Source organism: Castor canadensis, chromosome 8 (assembly GCF_047511655.1).
Source record: "Castor canadensis chromosome 8, mCasCan1.hap1v2, whole genome shotgun sequence".
Lineage (NCBI taxonomy): Eukaryota > Metazoa > Chordata > Mammalia > Rodentia > Castoridae > Castor > Castor canadensis.
The window spans coordinates 96,196,110-96,219,760 of NC_133393.1; the positions used below are offsets into that span (position 1 = coordinate 96,196,110).

At 33.9% G+C, this 23,651-nt stretch overlaps 1 protein-coding gene across 1 annotated transcript; it reads right to left on the reverse strand.

Annotated features, from left to right (window-relative positions):
* Nucleotides 1–12,245: 12,245 nt before the first annotated feature.
* On the reverse strand, nt 12,246–13,217 carry LOC109674144 (olfactory receptor 6C6-like). The gene has a single exon (XM_020151202.2). The coding sequence runs from the start codon at nt 13,215–13,217 to the stop codon at nt 12,246–12,248; it is 972 nt and encodes a 323-aa protein (XP_020006791.1).
* Between the last annotated feature and the right edge of the window lie 10,434 nt (nt 13,218–23,651).

Sequence of the window (23,651 nt, forward strand, 5' to 3'; positions counted from 1 at the left end):
ACCATACAGTAAAGAAAAGGCTTTAGAAGGAAAAGAATTCCAGGAGGATTAAAATTCCCAAAGGTGTCACACTCATAAGTATAGTTAAGGGCAGTCTTTGCTATACAAAGGATGTATTGAAGCCATAATTAAAAGCAGTAGCTTGCTACTTTTTTATTTGTAGAAATTAATTGTACAAAATAAGGGATTTTATTATAAGATTCCATATGTATATATATTTTGTTTTGATCATACTCAATTACTCAATTACATCTTCTCATCCTTCCTCAGCTTTACCCCCTTTCCTTTCCCCTTCCACATCCCTAGTAGTTTCTCTTTTGCGTTCATGTCCTTTTCTTTACATGACAGAAAACATGCAGCACTTATCTTTTTGGAACTAGCTTATTTGATTTAGCATGATGATCTCCAGTTCCATCCATTGTCCTACAAATGACATAATTTCATTCTTCTTTATGGCTGAGTAAAACTCTATTGTGTAGACATACTATATTTTCTTTATTCATTCATCAATTGATGGGCACCTAGACTGATTTTGTAATTGGGCTATTCTGAATAGTGCCACAATAAGCATGGATATACAGGTATCTCTATAGTATCCTGACTCCAATCCTTTTGTGAAGGATACTCAGAAATAGCATGATTAGATCATATGGAAGTTCTATTTTTAATTTTCTGAGGATGCTCCATACTGACTTCCATATTGCCTGGACTAATTTATATTCCCACAGGCAGTCAATAAGTATTTCTTTTATTCCACATTCTTCCCAGTATTTGTTCTTGTTTGTATTCTTGATTATAGCCATTCTGACTGGGATGAGATGTAGTCTCAACGTAGTTTTAATTTGAATTTCCCTGGTGCCCAAGTATGTTGAACATTTTTTCATGTCTATATTGGGCAATTATACTTCTTCATTTTAAATGTGTCTGTTCAGTTCCATTGGTCATTTACAGAATGGATTATTTGCTCCTTTGGTGTATACTATTTAGTTCTTTCTATATAATAGACATTAATTGTCTGCCAGGTTAAGAGCTGTCAAAGATCCTCTCTTTATGAAGACTATCCTTTCACTGCTGATTGTTTATGCAGAAGCTTTGTAATTTTAATGTAATCATATGTGTGGTTAATGTTAATGCTAATGTGTTGTTAATTCTTGCTTTTATATTCTGTGCTGTTGGAGTTTTATTCAGAAAACCATTCCCTAGTCCTAGTCCTTAAGTTGTTTTCCTGTAGTAGTTTTAAAGTTTTAGGACTTATATTCAAATCTTTGATCCATGTTGTGTTGATTTTTATACAGGGCAAGAGACAGGGAATCTATACTCAGTCCTTTACATGTGGAAACCCAGTTTTCACAACACTACTTGTTAAAGAGACTGTCTTATTTCCAACATTTTTACACCTTTTCCAAGATAAAAAAGGCTTTTCTTCTTGAGTTTGTTTCTAGATCTTCTATTCTACTCCATTTGTCTACATGTCTCTTTCTGTGCCAGTACCATACTGTTTCTGTAAATATGCCTCTGAAGTCAGGTATTGACCTATATGCTCAGGATTTCTTTGGTTATCTGGGACCTTTCAAGATTCCATATGAATTTTGGGTTATTTTTCTATATCTGAAGAATGCCAAGTTTGCTCTTTTTGCTCAGGATATCTTTGATTATTTGGATTCTTTTTACTTCCATATGAATATTTGGATTGTTTTTTCTATATCTCTGAAGAAGGTCATTGGAGTTTTGATTGGGATTGCATTGAATTGTATATATCACTTTTTGTCATATGGTTGTTTTAATTTATATTCTATTGATCCATGAACACTGAAGTTTCTTTCATCTTCAGTACTTTGTACCTTTCAATCACAAAAGTTTAAAGTTTTTTAGGCTCTTGTGAATGGGATTGTTTTCCTGATTTCTCCTTCAGAAAGTTTTTCGTTATACAGAAAATCTCCTGATTTTTATATTTTAATATCATATATTGTTACTTCTTGGAAATGTTCTCAGATCTGGTGGAATCTTTATGGTCTTTGAAGCATAGGACCACATCATCTGCAAACAGATCATTTGACGTCTTCTATTCTGATTGGAATCCCTGGTATTTTTTCTCTTACAATATTGCTCTGGCAAAGATTTCAAGCACTACATTAAATAAAAGTGATGGTAGTGTACACTCCCGTGTATGACCAGCTTTGCATTGCTGGAATAAATCCAGTTTGTTCATGGTGCATGATCTTTTTAATGTATTGTTGAATTCACTTTATAAGGATTTTTGAGGATTTTTTCACCTATTTTCATCAAGGAAATTGGTCTATAGTTTTCTTTTTGAAACCCATTTTGGTAGCAAGATAATAATGGCCACATAAAATGACATTGAAAGGGTTCCTTCACTACTATTTTTGGAATAATTTAGGGACCATTAGTGTCCATTCTTTTTTTCCTCTTTATTCATATATTCATATGTACATACATTGTTTGGGTCATTTCTCCCCCGTGCACCCTGCTCCCTCATTCTCCTCCCCTACCACCCAGGCTTCCAGGCTGAACCTGTTCTGCCATTTTCTCCAATTTTATTGAAGAGAAGACATAAGCAATAATAAGAAAGACAAAGCATTGTTGCTAGTTGAGATAAGGACAGTTATGCAGAGAGATTCCTAGCATTGCTTCCATGCACAAGTGTTTTACAACCAAATTGATTCATCTCTACCTGACCTCTTCACTACTTCCTGATCACCTCCCCATATTGACCTCTGTCTCTTTAAGATTACTGTATTAGCTCCTCTGCAGTGGGGACATCAAACACATTCAAGTTTTGGGTTTCCTACTTATCCCCATTCCTCCTCTATGTGCTCTTCCCTTAGCATATGACCAAAGTCCAAAAACATTGCTGCATTTGCCCTAGATCTAAAGTCCACATATGAGGGAGAACATATGATTTTTGGTCTTCTGAACCTGGCTAACCTCGCTCAGGATGATGTTCTCCAGTTCCATCCATTTACTTGTGAATGATAACATTTCATTCTTCATGACTCAGTAAAATTCCATTGTGTATGAATACTGATTTTCTTTGTTCATCAGTAGTGGGACATCTTGGCTGTTTCCATAACTTAGCTATTGCGAATAGTGTTGCAATAAACATGGGTGTGCACTTGCCTCTGGAGCAACCTGAATCTCATTCCTTTGGGTGTATCCTTAGGAGTGGGATAGCTGGATCATATGGCAGATCTATGCTTAGTTTTTAAGAAGCCTCCATATTTTTTTCTACAGTAGGTGCAGTAGCTTGCATTCCCACCAGCAGTGTACAAGGGTTCCTTTTTCCGCACATCCTAACCAACACCTGTTGCTGGTGGTGTTTTTGATGACAGCTACTCCAACAGGGGTGAGGTGGAATCTTAGTGTGGTTTTGATTTGCATTTCCTTTATGACCAGGGATGGTAAACATTTTTTCATGTATTTTTTGGCCATATGAATTTTTTCTTTTGAAAAATTTCTGTTTAGTTCAGTTGACCATTTCTATATTGGTTCATTGATTTGGGGGGAGTTTAGTTTTTTTAGCTCCCTGTATATTCTGGTTATCAGTTCTTTATCTGATGTATACCAGGGAAAGGTTTTCTCTCACTCTATGGGTGGTCTCTTCAGTTTAGACACCAGTGCTTTTGTTGTGTAGAAGCTTTTTAATTTTTTTTCCTTTTTCTTTTATTATTCATATGTGCATACAAGGCTTGGTTTATTTCTCCCCCCTGCCCCCACCCCCTCCCTTACCACCCACTCCACCCCCTCCCTCTTTCCCCCCCTCAATACCCAGCAGAAACTATTTTGCCCTTATTTCTAATTTTGTTGTAGAGAGAGTATAAGCAATAACAGGAAGGGACAAGGGTTTTTGCTGGTTGAGATAAGGATAGCTATACAGGGCATTGACTCACATTGATTTCCTGTGCGTGGGTGTTACCTTCTAGGTTAATTCTTTTTGATCTAACCTTTTCTCTAGTACCTGTTCCCCTTTTCCTATTGGCCTCAGTTGCTTTTAAGGTATCTGCTTTAGTTTCTCTGCGTTAAGGGCAACAAATGCTAGCTAATTTTTTAGGTGTCTTACCTATCCTCACCCCTCCCTTGTGTGCTCTCGCTTTTATCATGTGCTCATAGTCCAATCCCCTTGTTGTGTTTGCTTTTGATCTAATGTCCACATATGAGGGAGAACATATGATTTTTGGTCTTTTGGGCCAGGCTAACCTCACTCAGAATGATGTTCTCCAATTCCATCCATTTACCAGCGAATGATAACATTTCGTTCTTCTTCATGGCTGCATAAAATTCCATTGTGTATAGATACCACATTTTCTTAATCCATTAGTCAGTGGTGGGTCATCTTGGCTGTTTCCTTGGCTATTGTGAATAGTGCCGCAATAAACATGGGTGTACAGGTGCCTCTGGAGTAACCTGTGTCACAGTCTTTTGGGTATATCCCCAAGAGTGGTATTGCTGGATCAAATGGTAGATCAATGTTTACCTTTTTAAGTAGCCTCCAAATATTTTTCCAGAGTGGTTGTACTAGTCTACATTCCCACCAACAGTGTAAGAGGGTTCCTTTTTCCCCGCATCCTCGCCAACACCTGTTGGTGGTGGTGTTGCTGATGATGGATATTCTAACAGGGGTGAGGTGGAATCTTAGCATGGTTTTAATTTGCATTTCCTTTATTGCTAGAGGTGGTAAGCATTTTTTCATGTGTTTTCTGGCCATTTGAATTTCTTCTTTTCAGAAAGTTCTGTTTAGTTCACTTGCCCATTTCTTTATTGGTTCATTAGTTTGGGGGGAATTTAGTTTTTTAAGTTCCCTATATATTCTGGTTATCAGTCCTTTGTCTGATGTATAGTTGGCAAATATTTTCTCCCACTCTGTGGGTGTCTCTTCAGTTTAGAGACCATTTCTTTTGATGAACAGAAGAAGAAGCTTTTTAATTTTATGAAGTCCCATTTGTCCATCCTTTCTCTTACTTGCTGAGATGCTGGGGTTCTATTGAGGAAGTCCTTGCCTATACCTATTTCTTTGAGAGTATTCACTTCTCATTCCTGTATTAACTTCAGAGTTTCAGGTCTGATATTAAGGTACTTGATTCATTTTGACTTGATACTAGTACAGGGTGATAAACATGGATCTGGTTTCAGTTTTTTGCAGGCAGATAACCACTTTTTCCAGCAACATTTGTTGAAGAGGCTGTCTTTTCTCCATCATATGTCTTTGGTGACTTTATCAAAAATAAGGTGGGCATAGCTGTGTGGATTCATATCCAGGTCCAGTATTCTGTTCCATTGGTCTTCATGTCTGTTTTTGTGCCACGACCATGCTGTTTTTATTGCTACTGCTTTGTAATATAGTTTGAAGTCGGGTATTGTGATACTTCCAGAATTGCTCTTTTTGTTGAGTATTGCCCTGACTATTCACAGTCTCTTGTGTTCTAAATGAACATTAAGGTAGACTTTTCAATCTCTATGATGAATATCATTGGGACTTTGATGGGAATTGCATTGAACAGATTGCTTTTGGTAGTATAGCCATTTTTGCAATGTTAATTCTACCAATCCATGAGCACGGAAAATCTTTCCACCTTCTGCACTCTTCCTCAATCACTTTCTTCAGGGGTTTGTAGTTCTCCTTGTAGTTCTCCTTGTAGAGGTCATGTCAGGTGTTAGGTGTTCCTAGGTATTTGATTTGTTCTGAGACTACAGTAAATGGAATTGTTTCCATATATTTTTCTCAAATTGTTCATTGTTAGTGTATAGAAAACCTAATGATTTTTGTAAGTTGATTTTATATCTTGCCACCTTGCTGAAGTTGTTAATGGTGTTTAGGAGTTTTGGGGTAGAGTGTTTTGGGCCTGTAAGATATAGGATCATGTCATCTTCAAATAGGGATATTTTAACCATTTTTTGTCTATTTGTACTCCTTTTATTTCTTCTTCTTGCCTAATTGCTCTTGCTAGGAATTCCAGGACTATGTTGAATAGGAGTGGGGATAGTAGGCACCCTTGTCTCATTACTGATTTTAGTGAAAATGGTTTCAGTTTTTCTCTATTAAATATAATGTTGGCTGTAGGTTTGTCATATATAGCCTTTACAATATTGAGGTACTTTCCTTCTATTCCTAGTTTTCTTAGAGCTTTCATCATGAAGTGGTGTTGGATCTTATCAAAGGCTTTTTCTGCATCTACTGAGATGATCAAGTGGTTTTTGTGTTGCTTCTATTAATGTGCTGTATTACACTCATAGATTTGTGTATTTTGAACCAACCCTGCATCCTTGGGATGAAGCTGATTTGGTCGTGGTGAATGATAGTTCTGATATGTTGTTGAATTCAGTTTGCCATGATTTTATTGAGGACTTTTGCATCAATGTTCATTAAGGAAATAGGCCTATAGTTCTCCTTTTTGAAGGTATCTTTGTCTGGTTTGGGGATGAATGTATGCTGGCTTCATAAAATGAGATAGGCAGTATTCCTTCCCTTTCTATTTCATGGAAAAGTTTAACCAAGCCTTGTATGCACATATGAAGTAAAATAAAATTTAAAAAAAAAGAAAAGTTTAAGAATAGTTGGTACTAGTTGTTCATTAAAGGTCTGATAGAATTCAGCAGTGAATCCATCAGGTCCTAAACTTTTCCTTTTTGGGAGACTCTTTACTGCTGCTTCAATTTCATTTTTTGTTATAGGTCTAGTCATGTGATTAATATCCTCTTGGTTCAATTTTGGCTGTTTATAAGTATCTAGAAATTTGTCCATTTATTCTAGCTTTTAAAGCTTATTGGAATGTGGTTTCTCAAAGTACTCTCAGATGATTCCCTCTATTTCTGTGGTGTTTGTTGTTATCCCCTCTTTTGCATTTCTTATTTTATGGATTTGGGTTTTTTCTCTCTTCATATTAGTCAGCTTTGCCAGGGGTCTGTCAATCTTGTTTATTTTTTGAAAGAACTAGCTGTTTGTTTCATTTAATCTTTTTGTGGTTTTTTTGTTTATTTCATTAATTTCAGCCCTTATTTTTATTATTTCTCACCTTCTGCTTGTTTTGGGATTTCAGTGTTCTTGTTTTTCTAGGAGTTTGGGCTGTAATATTAGGTCATTGATTTGAGATATTTCTGTCCTTTTAATATATGCACTCATGGCTATAAACTTTCCTCTTAGGACTGCCTTTGCTGTGTCCCATAAGTTCTGGTAGGTCATTTTTTCATTTTCATTAACTTCCAAGAACCTTTTAATTTCCTTTTATTTCATCAATGACCCAGTGATCATTGAGCAATGTGTTGTTCAGTTTCCAATTGTTTGCATGTTTTCTTATTTGTTGGAGTCAACCTATACCTTTATTTCCAATCATGTTATATGAAATTAAATGTGCCAACATTCAGTGCATGTATCTTTAAAATTGTTATATCCTCTTGATGGATTATTCTCCTTATCAATATAAAGTGACCTTTTTGTCTTCTCTGACTAATTTTGTATTGTTGTATCTTTCTCAGATACAAATATAATTACTCCTATTTACTTTGGTTCCATTGCCTTGGAGGTTCTTTTCCATCCTTTTACTTCTGGCTCTGTTTATCTTTGCCAGTTAAGTGAGCTTCTTACAGACAAGAGATAATTGGATCTTGATTATTATTGGCCCAATCTGCCAGTCTGTAACTTTTAGTTGGAGATTTGAGACCATTAACATATGGAGCTATTACCAAAAGGTATTTACCAATTTTGATTGTCTTTATTTTTGCAACATTTTATTCTTTCCCCATCCTCATTTGCTTATCTACTTTTCTAACAAGATTTCCTTACCACGTTCTCTAGATTGCATTCATTTTCCCTTTCCATGTGTAGAATTATTTTAAGAATCTTCTACTGTACTATATTTAAGGTCTAAATTCCTTTGGTTGTATTTATCATGGAAGGTCATTTTTTATTTCTCCTTTAATTTATGAATGCTAGCTTTTCTGGATACCATAATCAACAGTGACAGTTATTTTCTTTCAGGGCCTGAAGTACATAATTACATGCCCTTCTGACTTTTAGAGTTCCTGTTGATAAATTTGATATTATTCTCACAGTTTTGCCACATAAGTAACTTGGCACTTCTCTCTTGCAATTTGGGATAGTCTTTCTTTGTTCTACACACTTGAGTTTTAACTATAGTATAGTATGGAATGGTTCTCTTCTGGTCTTGTTTGTGTAATATTCTAAAAGGCTTGTCTGCTTGGTTGTTTCTCTTTTTCCCAAGATTCAGGGAATTTTCTGATATTATTTTATTAAATAGTGTTTCATTCTATTAAGTTGTATCTCTTCTTCTTCTAATGTCCATGCATCATAAGTTTGATCTTTGATTTAATTAACCTTTTAGACTGTGAAGATAATCAAATGATTGTAATTCTTTCCACTCACAGTGTCAAAGAATTTGTTTATAATCATCTCATAAAACTTCTCAAGAACACAGAAAGTTCCTAAATATGTAATTACCCATATAACCATATTAACCAACAAATATATGGATGTTGCATTAGCCAAGATTGAACAAGATACAGACATTTTAAGATGACTTACTGTTATACCTGTTTTCTGCTGCCTTTCTGGTTCAATAGATATTGATGTGTAAATTAGTTTCTAATATTTTTGTAGTCCCTTAAGTTATCCACTTATCCAATAGAGAAATGCTTTGACATCATACATTTACCCCAACCTCCCCCTACTTCTCTTCCTTACAATCCTCCCAACTCCTCTTAACATCAAGGTTCCTGGGTTTCCCAGGTCACCAGTCTTAGATGACTGTATTTAGAATCTGATATGCTATTCCTTGCATTTGGATTTCTATAGCCATTCATAGGCAGCTTGAAATTCTCATTTAACATTCACATTTGTAATTTTTATTTATTACTAAAAGCATGATTACTGTTGTTATCACTGAATAATTCTGAGTAACTTCTAAGATTATTAACATTTTTCTTGGCTTCTATTTATTCCTGGTTTTTCATCTTCAGTTTCATCTGAAAGCTTCATATTTAAGTATTTCATTCTCCCAAAAAGCAGCATTATTGTCAAGATCATTAAAAGAATAAGCCTCCTTTAGATCATTTTATTTATTTAAGGATAAAACATTAAAATTAGTTTAACTACAAAAATATTAAGCCTGCCTATAACTTATGAAGCCATACAGCAAAGGAAAAACATTTGCAAGATCACCAATTCCCATTGCCTTTTTGGACTAGAGAGAATCTTTAACTTTCAGCTTATTGAAACTTAAATCCCCTACAGTTAATGGATTTGGGCTGCCTAGTACAGTAATGCTAGGCCTCACTGGCCCTCCAAATACTTAGCAAACTCTATTATATATCTTAATATCTAAATATATACTTGCAGCAATACGCTTTTGTTTATGCCATCTCTACAATCAGTATAACTATAAACCTTTCCTTTCCAGGATCATGTATGTCAAGTCTATAAATGTTATGAGTTCTCAGACCTCCATTTGTTGAGCCAATGAATGGATGAATGAACAAATGAGAATAATTTTCTTCCCAGAGTCTGAGATTGGATGAATGAAAATAATTTGTCAAGAAGAAATTGAAAATTGAAGTATATGCCTTCTTCTCCTTAGGACAAATACAGAGCTTAAAAATTAAAATATTACCTCAAAAATTAAAATATTATTTTTATGTTGGTTGACCTTTATTCTAATTGTTCCCCCCCCATCAAAGTATTGACCGTGCCCTCTAGAATCATGCTTTATAAAAATACAGTTCTTGGTTCTGAAGTAACCCAAATGGATTTCACGGAATTAAGCCTTCATAATGGCCAGGAATTGCAAAACATAATGTGGGCTAATTGAACAATATAAAAATGCATCTCACCTCACCCAACCTGTCCCCGACACTGGCATCATTCTTTGAGAAGCAGTGATTTGCAATTCCTGAGATAGTGGCTTTGGTTATTTTCAAAGAACCTGCATTAAATTTTATGGTGGCAAACTAAGATCATATGTGACCTTCTTACTTATTCTTAAGAATAGAATAGAGCTGGGAGGACATTTCCCAGAATGTCCTTCTCCTGTGTTCTAATTTATCAATGAGAGGACTTTGTGGAAATTTGGAAGTAGAAGGAGGAGGGGAGCCTCCAGAGATCTTCATAGTCAGGCTGGTGAGTTAATGTGACATTCATAGCAGCATTTATCTAAGTGTTTGAGAACCACCTACTTACTACTGAGACTATTGGTAAGCACTCTGCCAAAAATAACTAAAATTCACTATCATTCCCCAGTAGCATTTCCTGCACCTTCCCAGAAAGGCTCTAACCTGAAATCCTTAGCATTAGTTTCCTCAATATTCTATCATGACCAATCAGACTTTGGAGACCTAGGCTTTTGGAACCTGTTGAAGGTAAAAGCAAGAAGATTGTATGAAATCATTTTCAGCTGAAGTTGAATCTTAATGGAGCAACAGAATGGAGAATAGATTCCTCCACAAGAATCCTCTTTCTTCTCATCTAGGGTTAATATTTAAGACCTTCTGCCTGAAGAATGGAAATTGAGAACTGGAATCTTCAAGACAACTTCTCCCTATGCATTCTTGTTTGGCACACAGTTTATTTCAAAAGGACATTAGGGAAGTATAGAGGCTTTCAGAGATTGGGATTTTGATGCACTCACTTTTCACATGATCAAAAAAACATGATTCAGTCTTGTGGAGCGGTTCCTCAGAGAATGAAAATACCAAAGTATTGGAATAAGAGAGAGAAAGCTAGCTATGACAACAGCACAGTAACCATGTCCCTAAATCAAGTCAGCACGAGAAATTAGCTGCAGATGCAGGTAAAAGCATGGGAGAACTCAAATTATTATGCTGAACAAAAAAGCCAAAGTTCAAAGTGTGGTTTCTTATGAAATTCCAGTAAACTCAAGCCTAGTCTATACTGAATGAAAATCGAACATTGAATACTTTAATTTATGGGCAGGTGGAGATGAGATGGTGACAGGTAGTGACTAGAAAGAGGCAAAGGAACAATTCATTGTAATGCTGTCTATAGTTATGCAGATGTGTGTATTTGTCCAATGTATTGATGTAAAACAATTGTATTCAATTTTATGTAAGTTATTTATAATTAATTTGTGAAAACTGGCACAAGCAGAATTGAGTAGAAAATTATAATTTATAAATTGTAATGAATATATGATAGTTTCCCCATACGAAGACATAAATGAATGGGTTGAATCTTTTCCATGAATTAGCATCACTTCTAGGATTCAAAGTCTACAAAGCAATATAGTAACCTTAAAATGACAGAGGCCACTATGGGAAGGTGACCAGGACGTCATGAAGAGGTCTGGTAGAGATGAACCAATTCGGGTGGTAATACACAAGTGCATGGAAACAATGCTAAGATACTCTCTGTAGCTATCCATATCTCAAACTAGCAAAAATGGTATGTCTTTCTTATTATTGCTTATGTCTTTTCCTCAAGAAAATTATAGAAGAGAGCAGAACAAGTTCTGCCTGGAAGCAAGAGGGGTGGGGGAAAAGGGGAGGGAGCAGGGGGCAGTGTGGAGAAATGGCCCAAACAATGTATACATATATGAATAAATGAATAAATATAAAAAATAGGTAAATAGAATCAAAGCCTGGATTTCAATTATTTTTACCCCAAATGATGACTAATTATATTTACAAATAACTTTTTCTAAATTATTAAAACTCTATAAGAGAAATTTTCCAGTAGAATCTAAATTCCTTTGCACATGTCATACCTCTCATAACATCTTTGAATCTCTCCGTGCCTTACTCACCTCTCTAGGTCCATCAAAAGTGATGATCTCTCTTGAAAGGCTCCTTTGATCTTTACTCAGATTTTCTTCATGTTTTCTATGACAATCTCAATTACATTATATAATAATTTCTATATTCTGTGTTTGTCTCTGATATTTTAGCAGTGTAGAATATTCAAGCAAATGAAATGTTCAGCAATGAACACATGCAGCAAGGTTCACTTAAATAAGACATTCATTAAATAAAACATTCATTATACAAAACTATCATTTATGAAAAGAGAGATTACTAGATAAAGACAGACTCTAATAATCTTAACTGAAAAAAGCTGTTTGCTCCTAGAAGTTAGAAAGATACATTCAGAAAGAAGACTGTAGAGCATATTAGTAAAGCTAGTATTATATAACTACTCAAGAGAAAAATGCCATAGATCAGAAACAATGTAACTAATGATTTGTTATGTAATTTTCTCATCAAGGTCAAATAGCATGCTGTTTATGTCTAAATTTTTCCTCTTTCTTTGGAAAAGAACAAAATCTCTGAAGCATGTGCTTGAAAGATTCTTTTACCTGCTGGTTCCTTAGAGTGTAAATGAAAGGGTTTAGTAAAGGGGCCACAGAAGTATAGAGCACAGCTACACCTTTAGTGAAAGTCACCCTTTCCCTTGCAGATGGCTTCATGTACATAAAGATACAACTCCCATAAGTAATGGAGATGACAACCATATGTGAGGAACAGGTAGAAAAAGCCTTTGTTCTTTCCTGAGCAGAAGGGAATTTTAGGATGGTTTTGATGATGAATGTGTAGGAGAAGGTCACCAAAAACAATGTGATGACCTGTGTCATCACAGCTAAGACAAAAGCCATCAGTTCTAAGAGATGTGTATCTGTGCAAGAGAGCTGCAAGACAGGAGAAGTGTCACATATGAAGTGATCAATTGTTCTGGATGCACAGAAATCCAGCTGGAGTCCTAAGACCATAGGAGGAAGAATAAGTAAGAATCCAGTTACCCAGGAGCTGAGCACAAGTTGCTGACATACTTTGCTGTTCATAATGATAGGGTAATGCAGGGGTTTGCAGATGGCAACATAGCGGTCATAGGACATGGCAGCCAGAAGGTAAAATTCAGTGAGTCCTAAAACAAAAAAGAAGAATAATTGGGTTGCACATCCATTGTAGGAAATTCTTTTGTCGCCAGTGAGAATGCTTATAAAGAACCGTGGCATGCCCACTGTTGTGAATGAAATTTCTAAGAAAGAGAAATTTCTAAGGAAGAAATACATTGGAGTCTTGAGGCAGGGATCCAGCAGTGTGAGCAGGATGATGACTGAGTTCGCCATCAGACTCAAGATGTAATTGAAAAACAGAAACAGGAAAACCACAATTTGTAGCTGAGGGTCATCTGTCAGTCCAAGCAAAATAAAGTCCATTTCCATTGATTGGTTCTTCATTTCTCCTCTGTCCTATGAAATCTATTTAAAAAATAAAAAGTAGTATCACATATAAGAAAAACATTTCTTCTTTTATAGTTATACAAACTTCCATATTCAGAAACTTACCACTGCACAAATGTTTTCACAATCAACCTAGATTTCATCACAGTGAACATATCCTCCACTCCATCAGTATGTTCGTAAGAATACAGAGATTCTTCACTTATTCACAGTTGAGTAAGTCTTACTTACCCTATTTACAGGAGGGAGATTAGTTGTGAAATGTAAACCATTAATCTGACTAGTGTTAATCTATGTCCCATCTTTCACCTTCTATATCCCAATATGTTGTTCAAATGCTTAATTTTATTTTTGGTGGGATTAGGATTTGAACTCAAGGCTTTGTGCTTGCATGCAGGAGTTCTACTACTTGAGCCGCATCTCTAGCCCATTTTTGTCTGTTTATTTTGAAAATGAGGTGTAATGAACTATTTTCCTGACTGATCTTGAACCATTATCCGCCTGATCTCAGTCTCCCAAGTAGCTAAGGTTACAAGAATGAGGCATCAGTACCCAGAATGATTGGTATATTTTAATTTTTTTACCTTATCTAATATCTCAAGTTCACACTTGATTAACACAGTGATTATAGGAAGTGGTCTAATTCCCTGCAGTCATAGTAACTAGTAATTTAGAGATTGCTATATACTATAGGAAAATTCCAAGGAGGAAAAATTCCAAAGGAAAAAGCATATGTCCAAAGGGGAGGGTTGGCACCAGTGGGATGGAGGAGGTGGTGAGGAAAGGGTCAGGAAAGTGAATACAGTGCAAAAAATGTGTACACATGCAAACAAAAGCAAAAATGGTAACTGTTGAAACTTTTCCATGAATCAGGGGAGGAAGGCATAAAGGGAAGCAACAGAAAGGGTGAATTCAAGTATGATCTGGTTGATACATTGTAAGAATATCTTTAAATGTCATAATGTACCCCCACCCAGCACAACAATAATGGGGAAAAAAAGCAAGTGTGTTTAAAGGGAGTATCCACCCAAGTGAACAGACTTAAGTGGTACTTAGAAAGCAATTAAGCAAAAAGATAACAACTTTCAAAGGTGGTTCAACAGTCAAACATACTCCAATAAACACTATGTCTCTTGTATCTTTTGTCTTTGTTATCCTCTGTCTCATATCATGTCTGAATGGAACAAAAAGATCTCTACAGAAAAGTAACAGTGTGATTACTAGTGCTTAAGCTACATTTAGAAAAATGATTCTGGCAGTTATACAATATTCATTTATGTTTTATAGACAATTATGTGAATAAGAAAAAAACTTTGTATGCCTAGAATACTTTGACATGATAGTAAATCTTTATAAATTCTAACAAGATTATAATCCCTTAAATATAATGAATATTGATTTTCACCTGAATAACTAGAACATCCACAAACTTGGAAAATCCACTTTTTCCTGCATATTGTGCAAGAGTTAAAGGACATATTATATCTTCACTAATTAAGAATTTGCAAAGTACAGCCAAAATTACACGTGAACAACAACCTATATATGGCATTTAAAACACACATCCAGAAGACCAAATCTAGCTAATGTCAGTAATCAGAATTTGCTCACTGGTACTATTTTATTCAATGATCAAAACTTAAAATACCTGATTCTTGAGTGATTTTGTCTTAGGTCTAATGATACTCATTTCAGACATTTTCATATAACAGGGCAAAAATTATTGGCTTTTCTTATGAGGATTCCCAGTACCTCATCTCTGATGACACTTATCCCAGATACTGTTTCCTTCCCAATGCATTTTCATTATGAACAGTTTGCTAATGCTGATACAGGTAGCAAAAATAATTTAGAAACCAGATAGGTTTAATGATGTGAATGCATAGTGGAAGCCTAAAGAGAAAAATGTGTTTTTTAACTTAAGGCAGTAACTTTAAGGAAAACTTGAAGGACTAAAATTACAGATGATTTTATAAATATTTAAGTGAAGAAGTAATGAGGGAAAAAATTTCAAAACAGAATATGCTTCTATGACTAATATATACCTCTTGCTTATTTTCTAAAGTACATGTCAAGAATAAAATTTTTAAGTAAGCATGTCTGTATGAAAAAATGTAGAGAAAGTGTGATAAATTTTAAACTCACTGTGAGTGAAGGGAATGCAGGCAAGACAAATTGTAGAGACAGAGATATGTATATGTGTGTATATACATTTTATATATATATATATATATATATATATATATATATATATATATATATATATATAAGGATCTTGCATCTATTGAGAACCATATATGTAGCAATCACTACTCTCAAGATTTACATACACATGCAGGTCAAGTGAGATTTTAAAAAATGGCTTGCATTTGGAACAAGGGGTCAAAATAAAGAGAGGTTAACTTCACAAATAATGACTTTTAAATTATACTGTTTCATAGAAGTTCTTATGCAAATTTTTATGCAGGTGCTAGTTACAACCCAAATTATAAAACCTTTCCTCTAAATATAATTAATGATTCCTCTAGGGAAAAATTCCTTTAGGTGTTTTTATCACTACAATAAAATAATTAAGTCCATTTTAAAACTGAAAATCTGCAAGATCATGGTTTCAGCATTGAGGATAGTGATAAATTTCCAACCTCTAAAGCATAAATTATTCTTCAGAAAATAGAACACAAAGACAAAAATAAACATAAAAAGAACCAAAATGTAATTGAAAATGAATGTTCTTGCTAGTTTTATCTACAGGAGTTTACAAAGGAGCTATCTGAGTGTTTGATTTTTAAGCTGGGCCCTATGAGGAGATAAAGCAATGAGAAAGGAGACTCTAGGCAAATGAAGCAGCACAAGATGAGGAAATGCAATGATCCAAACTTGATTTGGTTGGAAATCATATTTGTAGTTCTCCTATCTCATCATCTCTGATAAAACCATACACTATTAAAAGAACAGTTTCTTAAAAAATTCTTTGTCACCTAAAATTCGTCAGCTCTTTCAGATAATTTTTACACAATAAATTATAAAATGTTCTCATTTGTACAGAGCATCCCAGTAGCACCATTGATATAAATGCTTAATTGTGTAATATTTAAACTAGAATTTCCTCATATCAAACGATTGATTAGTCCTATCTCAACAATTACACATGCCATTTATCTCCACAATACACGCTATCAGAGAAAAACAACTTAAATTGCGTTATGAGATCATGTGAACACAGACCAATAAATACAATTATATTTGTTATTTTTGGATGATATGGATATCACATAAAAATGTAAAGACTTCTGAGTTTTTAAACATTTTTGTCATCCATTCATAATTTTAGATCATTATCTATGTCAAATGTAAGAAGTGGTAAAACACTAACCTTTCAATATTTTAACAGTTTTATTTAATAAGTAACATGCACATATTTAGAAAAACCTCTGTACTTCAATACTTAACTCATCAGCATGGTGAAGGGAAAGCACTGTTGATCCATTCTTTTCTCCAAAAATTCCATTCTACTCTAAATTTATGATTGATTTAAAGTTTTGTCTTAGAGATATTACTTTTGACTAATTTAATGCTTGTTGTTATGAAAGTCTATCAAATTACCCTCGTTTCTACAATCTTCAACTCACTTCTCTGAACCATTGTGCACCTTGCTAAATGTGACATGAAAATTGAAAATTGACCTCTTCACACAATGGAGTATTTATGCCCCTGTGTCTTGCAGGAAAACATCTAATAAGAACAAAGTATTCTCGAGGTAACTGAGTCTTAAAACATAATTTCCTAAGGGATTGCCAAATGGCATGACCCAGAAGTGGTTTATAGTAATAAAGATATTTACAGGTGTACACACACACACACTTTTACTTCTTTAAATTATATATTGCCAGAGTTTTGGTTAGATTGTGATAATATTTGATTGTTCACCACACATCCATCTTTTGGAATCACAGTTACATAGTTTAAAATTTAGAAGCACAGAGAAGGAATAATATTTTAAGTGGTTATGCAAAGTAAGAATATGCAGTAGAAAAGTCTGGTCTTTCATAAATAATTGACCCCACACTAAATGTGTTATGGTATAAATGCCTGTTTCCTTTAGTTTATTTATTTAACAATATATGTCAAACATACAACATGAATTCATGGAGATATTTCAAGTTTAGTTATAGCTGCATACTCCTCCTTTGCATGGATGTACCATAGTTTATTTAATTTCTCTCATATGTCAGTTAATAAGTTGTTTCCAACTCTTGCAACTAGGTGAATACACCAATGAATAAAATGTGCATATGTATTTTTATAATGTATTTTCTAAAACTGAAGTTGCTGTTTCAAAAATAAACCCTATATAGTTTTTGGTAGCTTGTGCTAAACTTTTCTTTACAGGTATGTTATCAGTTCCATCAAGAATGTATTAGGGTTCCTGTTTCTCAACATTCTAACAGCAGAGTGAATTTTCCTCATATATTCAAAGTGTATTTAATAAATATTTCTAAGAATTATTTTACTTGCTGTTATTTTATTCCTTTTTTGTGGTACTTGGATTTGAATTCAGTGCTTCACACTTGTCAGGCAGGGGCTGTACAACATGAAGCACACCTCCGCCCACATTTCTTTTTATTATTATAATTTAATACACAGTTTCACTGTTACATATTTACATGTGCATATATGCTTTTTATTGGTCATATTAATAAAAGATAATAATGGGTTTCACTATAACATTTTAATACATGAATAAATACACGTTGATCACATTCACTTCCCATTGCTCTAACTTACCTTCCCCTTCCCCTTCCTTTTGTTCATTTCTTAATGTTCCTCCCATTTTTTTCATGCTGTCTTTTTCACCTAGATTCCACAGAAGAGAGGAAACACATGATACTTGTATTTTGCATTCTGACCTATTTTGTTTAACATGCTATTCTCCAATTCTATCCATTTTGCTCCAAATGACATTACTTCTTTCTTCTTTATGGCTGAATTAATATTCCATTAGGTATACATACTATGTTTTCTTTATCATTTCATCTGTTGAAGGGCTCCTAGGCTGACTCCATACTAAGGTGTCTGTTATGACTAGTGCCACGATAAACATGGGTATGCAGGTGTCACTATTTATACTTTTATTCTTTTAGGTACACACCCAAGAATAGTCTATGGATATGGCTGGATCATATGTTAGTTTTATTTTTAGTTTTTTGAGGAACCTCATACTTATTTCCACAAATGTTGTACTGATTTATATCCCAACAATACGGTATAAGCATTCCTTGTCCCCCACATCCTTTCTGGCACTTATTTTTTGTATTCTTGATGATTATCATTCGGACTGAAATAAGATGGAGTTTTGATTTGTATTACCCTGATGGCTAAATATGTTGAATTTTTTTCATAAAATTATTGGCCACTTCTGATTCTTGTTTTGAGAAATCTCTATTCATTCCATTTGCCCATTTATTGATTGGATTAATTGTTCATTTATTGTTAAGTTTTTTGAGTTCTTTATATATTCTGGACATTAATCCTCCATCTAATGAGAAAGTGACAAAATTTTTCTCTCATTCTGTAGACTGCCTCTTCTCATCATTGTTTCCTTTGCCTATCTGAAGCCTTTTAATTTGATGAAATCCCATTTGTTGATTCTTACTATTATATTATAAGCTACTGGGGTCCTGACTAGAAAGAAATTGCCTATATCTTTATCTTGAAATGTTTCACTTATCTTTTCCTCTTGTAGTTTCAAAGTTTCAGATTTTATATTAAGGTCTTCATTCCATTTCAATTTGATTTCTGTACACGGTGAGTGGTAGGGATGGAGTTGATGTTCTAAATGTGGACATCCAATTTTCCCATCCTGATTCCTTAAAGAGGCTGTTTTTTACTACAAGGTAGTTTCTGGTAACTTTGTCAACAATTAAATGAATGTACTTGAATGTGTTCATTTTGGAACCTATACACTGGTCTACATGCTTTATTTTAGACCAAGATCATGCTTTTTTTAATTACTTTGGCTCTATTATATAATTTGAAGACAGGTATTGTGTTACCACCAGTATTTTTTTTTTTTTTGCTCAAGACTGTTTTGCCTATTTGGAGTTTTCTCTGTTCCATATAAGTTTGGGAATTTTTTTCTAGTTCAATGAAAAATGTCATGGGAATTCTGATTGGAATTACATTGAATAGGTAAAATGTTTTTAGGTAATACAGACATTTTTAAAATGTAGGTTTGCTGATCAATGAACATGGGAGAGCTTTCCATGATCTATGTCTTCTACTTATTTCCTTAGTGTTTCATTATTTTCATTGTAAACGTCATTCACCTCCTTGGTTCGGTATTTTATATTTTAGGCTATTTTGAATGAGATTGCTCTTGTGATTGGATCTTACTAATTGTCTTATTGATATACTAAACTGGTGCTCTACTTTGCATGTTGTGTTCGTATCATGCTCTCTTCTGAAAGTGTTTGTCATACCTAAGAGTATTTTGGTAGAGTATTTAGGGTTTTAAACATAGAATATTTTTATCTGTAAATAGGGATAATTTTATGTCTTCCTTTACAATTTTTTTACTTCATTCTTTCCTATTATTTCTTTCTCTTGTCTTCTTATTCTAGATAAGATTTCAAGTACTATACTGTATAAAAGTGATGAGGTGAACAAAATTATTTACTTTTTTAGAAGGAATAATTTTAAATTTTACTTATTTGGTAAGATATTCACTATAGATCTGTCATATGTAGCCTTCATTAATCTATTCCTAGATTCTTCAGGGATTTTATCAAGAAAGGATGTTGAAATTTGTCAAAGGCTTTTTCTGTATCCATTGATATGATCTTGTTATTTTTGGTTCTGTTTATATGCAATATTAAATTTATTGATTTATGTATGTTGAACCATTCTTCATCTATGTAATGAAACCAACTTAATCATTGTGTATGGTCTTTTTAACTATTATTGAACACAGTTTGCAAGAATTTTATTGATGATTTTTGCATCTATATCTTTCAAGGAAATTAGGTGATAAATTTCTGCCTTTGGGTTTTGTGTAATAGTTTAAGGAGCATTAACATTTGTTCTTATTTAAAGGTTTTGTAAACTAAGCAATGAACCCAATTGGTCTTTGACTTTTCTTTGCTGGGAGACTTTTTAGTATTGTTTCAACCTCATTGCTCATTACTGATCTGTCTAAATTGATTATGTCATCTTGGTTCAATTTTGGTAGATACATGTGTCAAGAAATGTATCATCTTCTATTTTCCAATTTATTTGAATATTTTTATTAAAAGCATTCCCTTATATTCCTCCTGATTTCAGTCATCTGGTTTTTGTTTGTTTTTGGAGGGACTTTTTGTGATACTGGTGTTCGAACTCAGGCCTCACGCATGCTATGTAGGCAGTCCACCACTTGAAACCACTCCACCAGTCCTCAGTGAGCTGTTTTAACATCCCATTTTTGGCTCCAATTTAATAAATTTGCATCTTCTTTCACTTTCTTTTCATTAGCTTGGTTAAGAATTTATTTTTCTTGCTTATCCTTCCAAAGAACCCACTGCTTCATTGACCCATTGCATTATTCTACCTATTTCTATTCCAATAATTAAAGCTCTGATAGCTATTATTTCTTTCTTCTATTAATTTTGGGATTGACTTGTTCTTGTTTTTCTATGACCTTGATTCAATCCATTATGGATATTAATTTGAGTTTTCTGATTTGTTAATGTAAGCACTTACAGCTATAAACTTCCCTCTTAGAATCAAGTTTGCTGTGTCAAACCAGTTTTGCTTTGTGTTTTCATATTCATATAATTCTAATAACTTTTTTAACTTTCCCTCTGATTTCTTTGATCCAATCCCTATGTACTGAATGTTTTCTGTAGTTTCCCTCACTATTGATTTCTATTTTATTACATTATAATCTAATAAAATGTTTGTATTTATTAAGTCCTGCTTTGTTTCCTAAAATATGATGTGTTCCATGGACTGCTGATAAGACTGTGTATTCTGCAGTTGTTGAGTAGAATATCCTGTAGATGTCTGTTAAGTCCATTTGTTCTATAGTGTGGTTTACCTATTATGTTTCTTTACCAGTTTCCTTTGTCTAGAAGATCTGTTGGTGAGACTTGGGTATTAGAATCCTCCAATATTATTGCATTGGTTTTATTTGATCCTTTATGGCCAGTAGTGGTTGTTTTATGAAATTGGATACACTGACATTTGGTGTTTACATGTCTGTAAATGTTATATCATCTTAATGAATTGTTCCTTTTATCAATATGAAGAGACTTTCTTGTTTCACATGACTAATTTTGACTTGAAGTCTACTTTGTTAGATATGAGGCTAGCTATGCCTGCTTGCTTGCATGTTCCATTTGCTTGGATTATCTTGTTCCATCTTTTTTTTTTTTTTTGCTTACAGTCTCTGTCTTTGCCAGTTGCATAAGTTTCTTGCAGGCAGGAAATAGTTGAATCTTATACTCCAATGTTCCAATGTAGTCTGCCAGTCTCTTATCTCTTAATTGGGCAAATGTAGCCATTCACATTCAGCATTATTATTAAGATATATGTATAAATTCCTGATATTTTCTTGTTTTTGTAATTTTTGATTGTCAACTTTCATTTGCTTATCTACTCTTTTAGCAAAATTAGTTCTTTTCCAGTCTCTCCTGTTGTGCCTATTTTGATTCCTCATCTCTGTGTACAATTCTTTTAAGTATCTTCTGCAATGCTAGCATCACGATCACAAAATTCCTTGTAGTTATCATGAATGGCCTTTATTTCTCCTTAATCTTTGAGGAATGATTTTGCAAGATATAGCAATCTAAGTTAGCAATTATTTTCTTTCAGGGCTACATGTAAAGCATTTTCTGCCAACCTACTTTTCAGAGTTTCTTCTGGGAAATGCAAAATGAATTATAGAACATGACATAAGTCTAATGATATTTTAAATGTATGAAACAATCTCTTTAAACAGAGTGGGGTTGTCCTAAGTATATGTGGCAATATTTGGAATCTGGGAACTAAGAATGAAGGAAACTATGTAAGTACTGTTAGTAAAATGATTTGTCATTGTTGTATAGATTAACAATTCTGATAATGCTATGTGTAGGCATGGGAATTGAACAATTAAATGGATGGTAGAGCCAACCTTCTCACTATTGGAATGGGAGGTTTCAGAGAAGCAAGAGAAGAGGCTATAATGATTCATGTATTAATGGTTATATCAATACGAACTTATTTTTATTTAATATAGATGCAGGCTACATATAGAAGTATTTATAGATATGTATCTATATATAGAATTCTATGCAAACATATGTATCATAACTCAATCTTAGAGGGTCTAGTTACACTGACACCACAGTAGCTATGAATACACACAGAGCTGAGACCTTGGTGGCTTAGGCCATTCTCCAGTAGAAGGAACCAGGCACCACTGGAGAAATGGTTAATTAGGTGGGTATGGTAAATAATATATAAAATGATCCTAGAGCATCTCTTAGTGGCAGAAATCAAGGAAATGATTAAAATAAGCAAGCCAAAAACATTGTGACATTGTGATGGGTATAAACTAAAGTACACTGGACACTGGAGCCATCTATAAAAGTACATTAGGAAAAATGAAAGAGAAAAGAAAGAGAGAGAAGAGAGAGAGAGGGAAGGAATGATGGAAGGAAGGAAGAGAAAATATGGACTTTAGTTCATTTTAACATATTCCACAATGCAATGATATTTCATAATAATATAAGACATTAATAATAGTAGAAACTATGAGGGCTATACATGAACCTGAAGGACTATCTTCCCAATTTTGTGTAAGTCTAAAACTATTATAAAATCAACAGTTTGTCACAAATAACATTAAGCACATTGGGATCTTCACTGAAAATTTATTGGATCTGTAAATACCCGATAATTTTACTGGATTGAATACTATACACTCTCAAAATTCAGATATACCACAAAATGTGATCTTTGTGAAAAATAAATTTATTGCAAATGTAGTCAAGATGAGAACATACTGGTCTAGGGTAGGGCCTAAATCCAAGAAGGTTGGTGTCCTTAAGGAGAAAATACAGACACACACAAAGGGAAATAAGTCGTGGCAGGATGGAGGCAGGAATTAAAGTGATGGACCTATAAGCCAGGAATGTCAAGGATTGCTGGCAGCTAACAAAAATTAGGGAAGAGAGGAAGGATTATTCCATGAACTCTTCAGAAGCATTGTCTTGTTCACACTTAAGTTTTAGATGCTGACCTTCAGAACTGTGAAAGAACAAACTTTTTTATAATTCGGATACATTAATTGTATAAGGGAGGTTTCATTGTGACATTTCCATAGATGATCACAATATATTCTGATCAAATTCATCCCTTTTATTGTTCTCCTTTAATTCTCTTTTATTCTCTCCCCTTTTTCAGTGTTTG

Excerpts from the sequence above, each read along its gene's own strand:
- LOC109674144 (XM_020151202.2), bottom strand. The coding sequence starts at position 13,217 with ATGAAGAACCAATCAATGGAAATGGACTTTATTTTGCTTGGACTGACA.